The sequence below is a fragment of the Aricia agestis genome, chromosome 13 (genome assembly GCF_905147365.1).
Source record: "Aricia agestis chromosome 13, ilAriAges1.1, whole genome shotgun sequence".
Taxonomy (NCBI): domain Eukaryota; kingdom Metazoa; phylum Arthropoda; class Insecta; order Lepidoptera; family Lycaenidae; genus Aricia; species Aricia agestis.
In genome coordinates, this window is record NC_056418.1 from 9223870 (window position 1) to 9236604 (window position 12735).

At 34.4% G+C, this 12735-nt stretch overlaps 1 protein-coding gene across 3 annotated transcripts in view; it reads left to right on the plus strand.

Moving 5' to 3' along the window:
• The window catches only part of LOC121733126 (probable WRKY transcription factor protein 1), a 64916-nt gene that overhangs the window by 32868 nt on the left and 19313 nt on the right, over nt 1-12735 (plus strand). Inside the window, exons 2-3 of one of the 3 annotated variants that reach the window (XM_042123287.1) lie at nt 3520-3558; nt 3673-4709. In XM_042123287.1, coding sequence (XP_041979221.1) covers nt 3531-3558; nt 3673-4709 — 1065 coding nt within the window. In that variant the 5' untranslated portion in view covers nt 3520-3530. Of the gene's footprint in view, nt 1-3481; nt 3559-3672; nt 4710-12735 lie in introns of those variants that run through there. The other 2 variants (XM_042123288.1, XM_042123286.1) reach the window with 2 other exon arrangements.

Sequence of the window (12735 nt, forward strand, 5' to 3'; positions counted from 1 at the left end):
AAAATGTTTTTGGTGGGATTTCATTTCTTTTTGTAAGCTGGTTTACGTTGTTTTTTCTTTTAGTTCATTTTTAGGGTTCCGTACCCATAGGGTAAAAACGGGAGCCTATCACTGAGACTTCGATGTCTGTCCGTCTGTCTGTCACCAGGCTGTATCTCAAGAACCGCTATAGCTAGACTTCTGAAATTTTCACAGATTGTGTATTTCTGGTGCCGCTTCAAAAAATACTAAAAACAAAATAAAGGAAATATTTAAGGAGGACTCACAAACATTAAGACACTTGAAATTTTCAAAAATCCTCAATAATTATATGTATACGTACTTTAATATTTGATAACAAAATTGAAATAAAATAAATTATTAAGGGGGGCTCAGACAGTACGGAACCCTTCGTGCGCGAGTCCTACTCGCACTTGGCTGTTTTTTTTGTGTATTTATTTTAGGTTTCCGTACCCAGAGGGTAAAAACGGAACCCTATTACTAGACTTCATTGTCTGTCCGCTATCCATCTGTCTGTCTATCTGTCTCTTGGATGTATCTTATGCATCTAGCGACGGCCGTCGTGAGTTACCGACTATCATATAAATTATAAACTTTCACCTTATTTTTAAGTTTCCGTACCCAAGGGGTAACAAATGTGAAAATCCGCTTAGCGGTTCTGGAGATACAAGGTAATAAAGAATATTACAAACATACAATATACGCGCTAAACACATAACCCTCCTGGCAGTCGGGTAAAAACGGGACCCTATTACTGAGACTTCGATGTCTGTCTGCTGTCCGTCTGTCCGTCTGTCTGTATGTCTAGCTGTCTCTAGGATGCATCTCAAGAACGGTAGAATAGAGAGTTGAAATTTTCATCGATTATGTATTTCTGTTGCCGCTATAGCAATAAATACTAAAAACAAAATTAATTTAATATTTCGGGGGGCTCTCATACAACAAACGTGATTTCTCGCTATTTTTTCCCTTTTAATAATAATATATTAAAAGGGAAATATAATTTATACGTGGGAGAGCCATGCTTCGGCACGAATGGGTCGGCTCGACCGGAGAAATACCACGTTCTCACAGAAAACCGGCGTGAAACAGCGCTAGCGCTGTGTTTCGCCGAGTGAGTGAGTTTACCGGAGGCCCAATCCCCTACCCTATTCCCTTCCCTACCCTCCCCAATTCCCTTCCCATCCCTTCCCTCCCCTATTACCCTATTCCCTCTTAAAAGGCCGGCAACGCACCTGCAGCTCTTCTGATGCTGCGAGTGTCCATGGGCGACGGAAGTTGCTTTCCATCAGGTGACCCGTTCGCTCGTTTGCCCCCTTATTTCATAAAAAAAAAAAAAAAAAAAAAAATAGATGTCGCTGCTGGTCGCCTACATCGCGATATAGCTTGCACGAACAGTTTCATTTATTTGTTAATGCACTCTAACCGACAAGAGATGTCACTGTTGGGCACCTACATCGCACTATCAATGACGATTTTTTTGTTTTTAACTAACCGTAAACCGATTAGTGATTTTAGGATAATACTAATTATCCTAAAATCCCTAATCAATCTGTTTCAAGTTAAACATACTAACTTGTATTTATTTATGTGTAGTATGTGGTTTGTTTGTAACAAATTGGTTAATTTGCTATGTTTGTGTATTTTTTTTTATCTGTGTTGTATTTTAAAGTCTTAAATTACTTTATTGAAATATTTCTTTGACTTTTTTCAATTGTTCATATTTATCAGATTAATAACGATTATGTCACAGCTGTTAAATCAGTACGTAGATAATATATGCGACGAAAAAATCTTGCGCGCGCGTCACCGCTCGCTTGTGAGTCCCTTGTGATCTTCCCCTTTTAAAGGGGTACTTACAGTTCGTTACCTAAACGCGCGAGTGGGACAGGCCTGACGGAACTAACCTAACCCAACCAAGTCGTATTGGGCCAGCACGGAGTGATACATTGCTATAATTCATTACCTAAGAATTGTATACTGTTCTTATATTTATGACACTTAAAAACATTTTACAACAAATTACGCGTAAAACAAAGCGTAACTACTAATTATAGTGAAAAATTAATATTAAGGCGGGGATTAATCTCAATCAAAAACGATAACCTTGCACACAACCAAAGACCAAGCGTATACGCATCGCAATAAGATTCATTTTAGCTTAGCATAAAACTATAGGTTCTCGGGCGAATCTTCTCTATTTTTCATGTTTTTTTAAAATATCTTTGGAAATAAATGTTGAGAAACAAAATTGTTCGGTTAAAGAATTTTTAATATAGATTTACTAACAATTTATTCAAATAAAATGTACAATTATCCTAGTTAATACTTATATTTCGATGAAATAGAGTTTTTTCGGAGGTAAGTTTGTATATTAATTACAGCCAAAGTATTACGTTTTATTAAAATTTTTATGGTTTAAGTACATTTTGAATATTGTGCTTTATATCTCATATTTTTAACACTTCGTTATTATATTGGAACTAGGTAAACCGGGAGTCACGGAATAACAAATTGGGGTTTATCCCCGCCGCCTTAAAGACATGTTAACAAAAAATAACGTTACGTCACACGTAACTTCAAACACGTATTTAAAAAAAACTATGCATCTCCTAGACACAAATCAGGTGTCATTTGAAAGGAGTAACTAACCTTTATAAAATACCACTGTTCCCTCCCCTCTCCATAAAATGCGTGATTCAAATTCCAACCCGGCCCTTGCCCATACAACTACTTTCACAGTGAACTCTCTACAAGGAACACGTACACACCCTAACGTATTATCACTTATTTTTGTTACACACTGTATATATGTCGCAGCCGACTGGTTTAAATAGCCGTTCAATCAAACAGCTAGCCTTTTGACTGAACAACGCCATTCAATCACACGGCTATACGTAGTTTAGCCGACTTGTTGACTACAACGTTCAACACTACAGCTAGACGACGCTTAGCCAACTGGTTTGTTTTGTTTGGGGGGGGGGGGGGGGGGGGGCTAACCTAACCAACTTTTGGACTTTCTGGATTGTGTTTGTTCTTGTTTTGACGGAGGGCTGTGCCCCCCGAACCCCCCTTTCGGGGGAGGCTGCGTCCATCCATTTCATAATCCCGTAATCTCTCCGCGAATATTTGTTGAAATTTTAATTCACTCGTATGTGCCTCCACAATTTTTGTCTCTTTAATAACACTTGTAACTTTTATTAACTACTTTCTTTCCGAAAAACAACCACAAACACCAACAAACACCTGCTACTTGACGCCATATTGTAAATAAAACGCACCTAGCGCCGCAGCGGTGCACGCTGAACTACTTCAATTAGACGGCGGCTTTTGAATCAGCTGTAGTGTTGAACGTTTTGAGCGACTAAAATATTCAATATAAAAGACGTGTGATTGAATGGCGTTGTTCAGTCAAAGGGCTAGCTGTTTGATTGCTATTTAAACCAGTCGGTTGCGACATATACATACGTATTACATGCGTATTACCATAATGTATTATATAGATTTTTTTTATTTCAGATTCACCAAAAATGCAACAAATCCAAGCAGAAACTGAAGGTTAGTACATCTGTAGAACACCATAAATTGCTATCAAATTATAAAATAAAAATATTGTTATTACGATAGCAAAGTTCGTCGTAGAAGTGTTTTAAAACGAAGTTTCTTTTTCAGATGACATATTGAGAAAATTAGAAGCATTCGATTGGAGTAAAAAGCCTACCGTAGTAATCGAAGTGTTATCGGATGACGATAATCAATGTAATTCGTTGGTAGGAAAGGCAAACACCAATCATAATCCAGAAAAGAATTACAATCAAAACACTTATCATAATTCAGAAAACAATTATAATCAAAACACTTATCATAATCCAGAAAACAATTATAATCAAAACACTTATCATAATCAAGACACCAATCGAAGTCGTGAAAACGGTAGAAAACACCAAGAATCTAATTCAGAAAGCAATAAGCAACAACCTCCTCTTTTTCAAATTACTAATGTCGGTCAGCCGAATATTGCTACCAATATCCGAGGACCACAAAGAAATGAAGATCTACAGCAGTCGTTGAACACTATATCGTACAACTTAATTTTAATCGCAAGAAAATATGATTCATTGGCATATAGTAATTTTTTAGAATGTACAGAATTCAAGAAAAACGTTTTTACGTTATTAAATAGTATGGTGTCTAATATTATTATTCCTCGAAGTAATGATCTGAAATTTGTATATGATTTTCTTCGCCATACATTGAACCTTGGCTTGAGAAATTACAACTACTACGCTTCATATATTTGTCTGGAAATATTATTCCAGGAGATGATCAATTTTACGAATTCACAACAAAACAAACGTAACGAAACAGATAAGAACCAAAGCAATCATTCTAATTTAGATATCTTAGAGAACATGACAGTATCCAGTTTTTTCAATGCATCATCTACGATAAGTAACAAAGAGACTAATCAAAAAGCAAAACGAAGAAAATCAAATCTGGAGGCAGAAACGAAAGCGAATAAAAGTAATAACAGTCAAGTACATGGCCGAGACGCTATGAACCCACTACGTTCTACGATGGAGGGTAGCTACAGTACTCATTACAACAGCAGCGACCAGAGCAACATCGGGCAACAGGCCATGAGCCGCTGCCAGCCCCCGCCGTATCCTTGTCTGAGTGAAGTTGCCATGTCACCGGTCTCCCTCGATGTAAGTTCAACTTGTGGTATTCGTGGATATTCTATTTTCAAATCACACAATGCAGGTCTCATTGTGTGAGTTGAAAATGGAACTACTAAAACATGTAATTTATCATTTGCACTAACATTATTATTAATCATGTTTGGCGTAAGCTGGATGGTGGAGGTGGCTACAATCTGTTTCAACCTTCAACCCACATTATAAATTGAAAATAACATAGGCAATAGGTATTGCGGTTATGTGGTATGATTACGATATACTTGAACTATGTGAAATACGTGTAGATTTACCCCTACTGTCCTTGTCAAGTATCAGTTGTCTAACGTTTTAGATGATTTCACATCCCATATGCTGGCGTTGGTGCAACATCGAAACTGCGGTTGTTGTTTTTCGATATTCCAGACCGGTAGCAAACTATCGAATTTGCTCCTTTTCCTTAGTTATTTGGCTAATTTACTTATTTCTTTGGTAGTATTGCTACGAATAATAAATTTATTATTCGTAGTATTATTGCCATTATCTCGGCTTTTGATCCAAGATCTAGGTGCAAATCTTTTGAATTTATTAGCAACTTTGCCAATTTCATCCTACTATATTTGAGTCTACAGTCTACACTACTGCCCTCTGTTGCGGCAGCAGACAATGGGACAACTTATGTGAAAGTAAACATCTATACTCCCCTTTACCGTTTTAATGTTCCATTTGTTAAACTAATATGTATTCTGTGGTTCCGTACCCAAAGGGTTAAAACGGGTCCCGTTTTAATTACCAAGACTTCGATGTCTGTCCGTCTGTATGTCTCCAGGCTGTATAATATATCTCAATAACCGCTTTAGCTAGACTTATTACTAGATTGTGTGTATATGCTGTCGCTATAACTACAATTAATACTAAAAACAAAATAAATTAAATATTTAAGGGGGCTCCCATACAACAAACGAGATTTTTTTGGCTTTTTTTATTGTAAGTTCAGTAGTTTTTGCGTGAAAGAGTAACAAACATCCATACATCTATACATCCATATTCCATACATCTATACATCCAAACAAACTTTCGCTTTTATAATATTAGTAGGATATCTTTAAACGAGCAATTCTTGTATACAGTGTGTAACAAAAATAAGTGATAATACTTTAGGGTGTGTACGTGTTCCTTGTAGAGAGTTCACTGTGAAAGTAGCAGCGCTGAAATACGAACAATGCATTTGTTGAATAAATAATAGTAAATTATTACAACTCGAGACTGACGGCGACCATTGTTTGTGCGACGACGGGATAGCGATGGACGTTGCCATGGTGACATACTTATTTAGTCACTTCAATAAAATAATACAGGCGAAATACGTAATTGCGTTTGCCGGGACAGCTAGTATTTACATAATAGTCATAATATTATTATGTCGTACTGCCAGATATTTATGTGAAACTTTATTTTTAGATGATTTTAGTTCTCTATTTAAAAATTTTATTAAATAATGAAGACGCATTCGAATATATAAAATATCCAATAATAATCACACAATTGGTAGGTACGGTAGGCCACCGTCCGTTTTAGGGTACCAAGTTTTGTTGATTACGGAACCCTAAAACGGAACTCTAACCAGCAGATTTTTTGTATATTGGTAGGTTAATAGTTATATAATTTAAAAGTACCATATACAAAATATGGTATCCTTTCTATCTCTGTTAGCTATCACTTTCAAGATTTTTCGCAAATAAAAATGTTGTTCGGCTTATCAAAATGAAGCTACTCACAAAAAATTTGCTTGATATTAATAAAAGAAATTGTTCTAGGACTATAAAACCGAGTAATAAAAAATAATTACTTGGGACCAATCGCTAGATGAAAAAATGTTAAAAATTCATGTCTGGTCATTGGGTCTACTGGGCCCAATTGCCCAAGTACTCTAAAATGCTACGGTGAATGGCTGATATATTTTAAAAAACGCGTTAATTTTTTTTTCCATTTCAGAGAGGAATTAGAATTTTCAAAATCAGCTACCCTTTTCGTTTATGTTTTATTAGGAAATCACTAGATTGTGTAGTACGTTCCTATTATTTTTGTTTCCGAAGTAGGCAAATGGCAAGCCTCGACTTTGTGTATAATGATTTAAATTTAACAAACTGTTTTAGTTTAGTATTTTCTTCTATAAGATTTACATGTCGGAGATTGCGAGCGAACCGGTCAACTTCATACGCTGCCAGTTTTGCGACAAGCCTTTCAAAGGGGTAAAAGGCCTGAACATTCACATGGGTAAGATACACATTACACAGCCACAACACAAACGCCAGTAACACCCACAACACCCCCATCCCCGTCATGCGAAGTTCCTTTCTGGCAAGAAATTTTGAAGTAGTTGGCACAAAAATAATCAGTTATAAGTAAGTTATAATAATAATATTGTTTTGTAAAACTTATATTATAATTATTATTTTTACCTAAACATACTGCGTCGAATTAAGTTTTTAAATAATACCTGCTCTATATAATATTATCTTAAATGGCATAATAATAATATTTAATTAGAGTATAAAATATATAGCCTATGTTACTCACTGAAAAACTCATTAAATTTAATTTTAAAATTCAAGAAATTTTTTATCTGTAATATCTTCGAAAATATTTATTTAAATGATATGCTGTAAAGTGTCATATAGATCTATATTAAATTTACAATGTATTTAAAGTATTTAATTGTATAAGGATTAATGCCGTATTGGTTAAAATCGCTTCGAAAATTAGCCATTATTTGTAGTAAAAAGTAAATGACAATAAAAATGTATTGTGGGATATCCATAAGAGATAGTCATTTTTTTAAACGTTTATTCCAAATCAAAAATACAAAAGTGGCTTAAACTAGTTTCCCGTCAAACTAAAAAGTTTATTGGCAGGTACGCGCTCTTAACATTTTGTTAATTTGAGAAGTTTTCTGTAGACTTTTTCATTGTGTACAAATTACAATATTTAGTACATTATTTTGATAAATCTCGTAGGGTTCAGACTGCGTTTGTAATGTAAGCGGAAAAAATGTAATTATTTACGACATCAGAAACCTCAAAAATAACAGTATTTCTTCACTATTTAATTTAGTGATTATCATTATACTTATAAACCTTTCTCTTAAAACACTCTATCTATTAAAGAAAACTGCATCAAAATCCGTTGCGTGGTTTTAAAGATTAAAAGGAACAAAGGGACATGAGGACAGAAAAGGCGACTTAGTTTTTAACCGACTTCCAAAAAGGAGGAGGTTATATTATGTTCGTCTGTTTATTTAATTTTTTGTATGTTCAACGATCACTTCGCTGTTTGTGGACCGATTTTCAAGATTTTTTCGCTATTGTATCAGGTTTAGTCCAAATTTGGTACCATGTTCATAAAAAGGTGACTTGATGGTAGGATCTATAAGTAGTCGAGGGAATTCCTCGCCATTTATACCAAAAACCCATTTATCTGGAAGGTATTGTGATTTCGATTCATAATCTGAAGTATTTCAAGTGAAACCGACCTCCAAGGTAAGAACAGTATTTTTAAAATGGTCTAAAAAGTATGAAATAATTATTATTCTTCATTAGTGCCTTTTTCAAAATTCGACCAAACCTCAACTTATTCTGTAAGTAAGTACTCAATTTTCATTGTTTTGAAGTCTGTACCGGCTAAGTTCTATATCAAGTATCTCAGTTCTAGCAGAGTAGACAGAATTATAGAGTATGTCGACTTAGAACTGATGTCAAGAAATTTTTAATTATTATGACGAAAATCGTCGCTAGGGTTGTTCAATTGTTACCTACGAATTTAAAACTATGACATATTCGCTGGACATGTTCCTCTTTGGTCGTATTGTTGTTTGTGTTTTGGCACATGAGATTAAAATTAACAGAATCCAATTTTGAAATCTGTATTTTAAATATTTAAAAATAAATTATATCAGCCAGCGCGAGGCACGTTCCGTTCATAATCCTAGTGAAACCCGACGAATTTGACAGATATTGAAACCAGCGGGGCTAAAATGGTCGCTTTGGAGAATCATATGCTGAATCTTAATATGATTCATTTTTAACCCTTTCATGACCACCGTGCCAATTTAAGAACACTTTGTTTTTAATTGTTTATGAAAAAAATATTGACATTAGGTAAAAAAAATCTTACATAACTTGAAAGTATTGTCGTTACGTATAAAATTAAATAGTTTCGTTAAATATTTATACATTTATAGCAATATTTGGCTAATATATGCTTTCGAATGACACGTCGAGGTAGTTACCTGTTTGTAATTATTATTATTATTAATATATTTTTTTTATGAAATAAGGGGGCAAACTAGCAAACGGGTCACCTGATGGAAAGCAACTTCCGTCGCCCATGGACACTCGCAGCATCAGAAGAGCTGCAGGTGCGTTGCCGGCCTTTTAAGAGGGAATAGGGTAATAGGGGAGGGTAGGGATGGGAAGGGAAGGGAATAGGGGGTGGGTAGGGAAAGAAATAGGGTAGGGGATTGGGCCTCCGGTAAACTCACTCACTCGGCGAAACACAGCGCAAGCGCTGTTTCACGCCGGTTTTCTGTGAGAACGTGGTATTTCTCCGGTCGAGCCGGCCCATTCGTGCCGAAGCATGGCTCTCCCACGTATTTTACACGTTATCGATACACGATAGTATATCATCGTAAATAGACGTTATTCTTCAAATACAATAAATAATGTATCCTATAAGCACATAACAAGTTTTTTTCAAATCGTTTTTCCATTTTATAGCAACTGAAACGTTGCTGTACCAATTTTGGTACACTGGCTACATGTATACTAAGAAAAATTATTTTTTTACATTATTTTTTTTGCCCTCTGCAACTACAAGGCTACATGTGCAGGTGTAGGAATGTCGAAAACATTACTTCTGTTCATATAATTCAATTTATGATTTTTATGCCGGGTAAAGTTACCTGGACTTGTAGCCAACATTGCCCACCTTGATTTTTCACGCAAATGTGAACTTTGCGCAGGTGGCATCTAAATCCGGTAAAAGAATTTTGGAAAAATGGTGTTTACTATAGACATTTAAAAGATATCGCGCAAATAATATCCTACTAAATTGACTGGGCAATGTTACCCTTACATTTTTTTCCTTTTCCATACAATTTGCATTTTGGTCTGTAAAAGTACTAGGGCTGCCACATATCTATAAAATTACTTAATTATCTTTTTATTTATTTATTCATATAAGAAACACGGAAAACTTACAGCTAAGTAATATTGGTGACAATTTTATGTGTGAATCAGAAAGCCAATTACAAGTTTTCACCTCTAAGTAACAGAAACAATTAAATACATGATATTGTGAACGGTCTTAATTAGATATAGGGATGTTTTTAAGTAAGATATATTATAATTAACTTTAAAGGATAGTTTGACCAAAAAACCAAAAAGAAGAACATGCTAACTACATCGTACAATTTACCATAGTATTGTGGTTTGAACAGATACAAATTTAGGAAATCAAGTTGTCAAAAAATTTACAGCTCAAGCTTTTTTAGTAATTAATAAGTACATCAAGATCGTAATCTCGGCATAGCTTGTTGAAGTTGTGACTCGCTCTCACATAGGTACGACATACGAGTTTTATCTGCAGTTAGTGGAGGCTATTGGTACAGATGTTGCCTGAAAAAAAACCCAACGACAGTATTATAAATAAGTTAGTATTTAACAATACAAGAAGTAATGTTTCTATTTAAATAAATAAATGGTATGTTTTTGTTGCTTTATTAGTTATTACTGAGCAAGGCATACAGTAATAAAAAATAACATCGATTTTTTGTAAATTACTAAAAGTATTTAAAAATGTCCAATTTGACAACCCTAAGGATATTTTGATACCGGGCAATGTTGTCAATCGATGATCGGAATACTGCTGGGTTAGTTTGCCCACCATCATAAATTTTATTTTATAATTCCCTGATTAATTACATTATCACTATAATACTCTATAGATATTATTCTATAATATATCAAAAGCAAACTAACCTGTGGTTTCACCATCACGCACTTTACAATTCACTTATAAATCTGCCCGCAATTTGCCCGCAAAAATACGTACCGTTTTTCACAAGTTCCAAAAAGTTACTGAATAAAGTTAGCAATACGGGGTATTCTCTATGTTACCAGTCATATAATCTATTTTCTGCCAAAGTACATCAAAGATTTGCTTAAGAATGGATCTTTGGGCAAAGTTATCCTATGTGGCAAAGTTGGCATGTTTCGCGGTACTTTTTAGATCATTTTAAGAATATTGTTTTTAACCTTGGAAGTCGGGTTCATTTTTTTGTTAAAAAATAATATACAATGTAGTGAAGTACATACTTAGTGTCATTAATTTTGTATTTAAACTAACGTTTTGGGTGTTAGACTGGATTGCACCAACTAACTTTAACTTTAACTGTAACTTTGACTACAGTGCAAAATGTCAAATCTTTGGGTAAAGTTAAAAATGGACGCCATCAAGACGCCATATTTAACCATAACCATAGAGCTCGACAAGGTTTTAAATGCATGTGGTGAAAAAAGGAACTAACGCTGTCATCATACAAAAACCGCCATTTTTGACAGTTCTCCTTTACCAGCAGCGCCCCCGCCCACGCGAATTTATAACTTTGTTGGATCGGCTGTCATCTGTCAATTTCTCCGGGCAAAGTTTAGGGTAAAGTTAAAGTTAAAGTAAAATTTACCTTAACTATAACCATAAATTTAACTTTACCCACGCCTCTGGTGCAACCCAGTCTAGTGTTTCGTAGCTATTGTCATATTAAGTATTTTAGTGCGCAAAAGAGAACCAAATCCAAAACGATTGAAGTGTGGGAGTTACGTTTCCTTAGTTTTCATTATTCGTAGGTTACACAAGTAGGAAAGTTAACAAAGAATATTTAAAACTACATTATTTTATTGTTACAAACAACACAAAATAAGGTTACACATAATTTTATTATTAGTTTTAATGAATGTTACTGCACTAAAGACTGACTTCAGGCATTTAATACTCGATTTATAATTAGATATTATCATAATATTATTATGATTATTTTTATGAAAAAATTGTAATATTATTGAAAATTAGAAAAAATAATGTATGAGAAGTATTACTTAGACTTGAATTATTTTATAGTATAACAATTAAACTAAGTAGGTAATAATATTGGACTTACTGGTAATTCTAATATTTTTAAGGGATTGCCTCCGCTGCCGGCGCCGCTTTCCGAAGTTTGCCGAAGTCACGTGTGACGTGAAGTTCGCCGAATAGGCTGCCGGCGCCTATTGGGCTAGTTCATCGCTTGTCAAATGACAGAATATAATGATCAAAAACATCAGTATTGAGCTGATAAAGACTATGAATAGTACAAATAATAAGGTCATAATGTGAGGATGCATATTTTAATGGTAGTGATGATGATGATGATGATAAAATATGACGTGATCTGCATAGTAGCATAATATAAGTACCTTTGCTTCTTTAAACAACGCTGAAAGTGAAACACTCTTACTATATTGTATGAGGAGGCTGAAGTTCGGTTCAGCGGGGCTAAAATGGTCGCTTTGAAGAATCATGATATGAATCATAATATGATTCATTTTTCTAAAATCGCAAAATGCAACTCTGCTTGCAATTAATTTCTGTATTTTTGTACTGATTTGACATTTGTCAGTTTGACAGTTTTGACAATTCATTAATCGACGGGTGCAAAGTAAAAAGAGTCATCTACAAAACAGCAACTTTTCAGGAGAGCGCATAATAGGAAAAAATGCTCCCATTTTGTCAATTTCCGATCAAATTTATTGAAATTTTCATCATTGTTTCATTATTTATTTATGAATCCACATGTATATTTAATTTCTTCTAATTATGTTTAATTTACGAGATATTGTAGTTGTCTGCATCTACATTGCGCTTGAAAATATGACAACTGAGTTAACTACCACTTGGTCGTTTCTACGTGGGAATTAAAAATTATATTTATTAAAGTATTTTTACCGATTACTAGTACGATTATCAG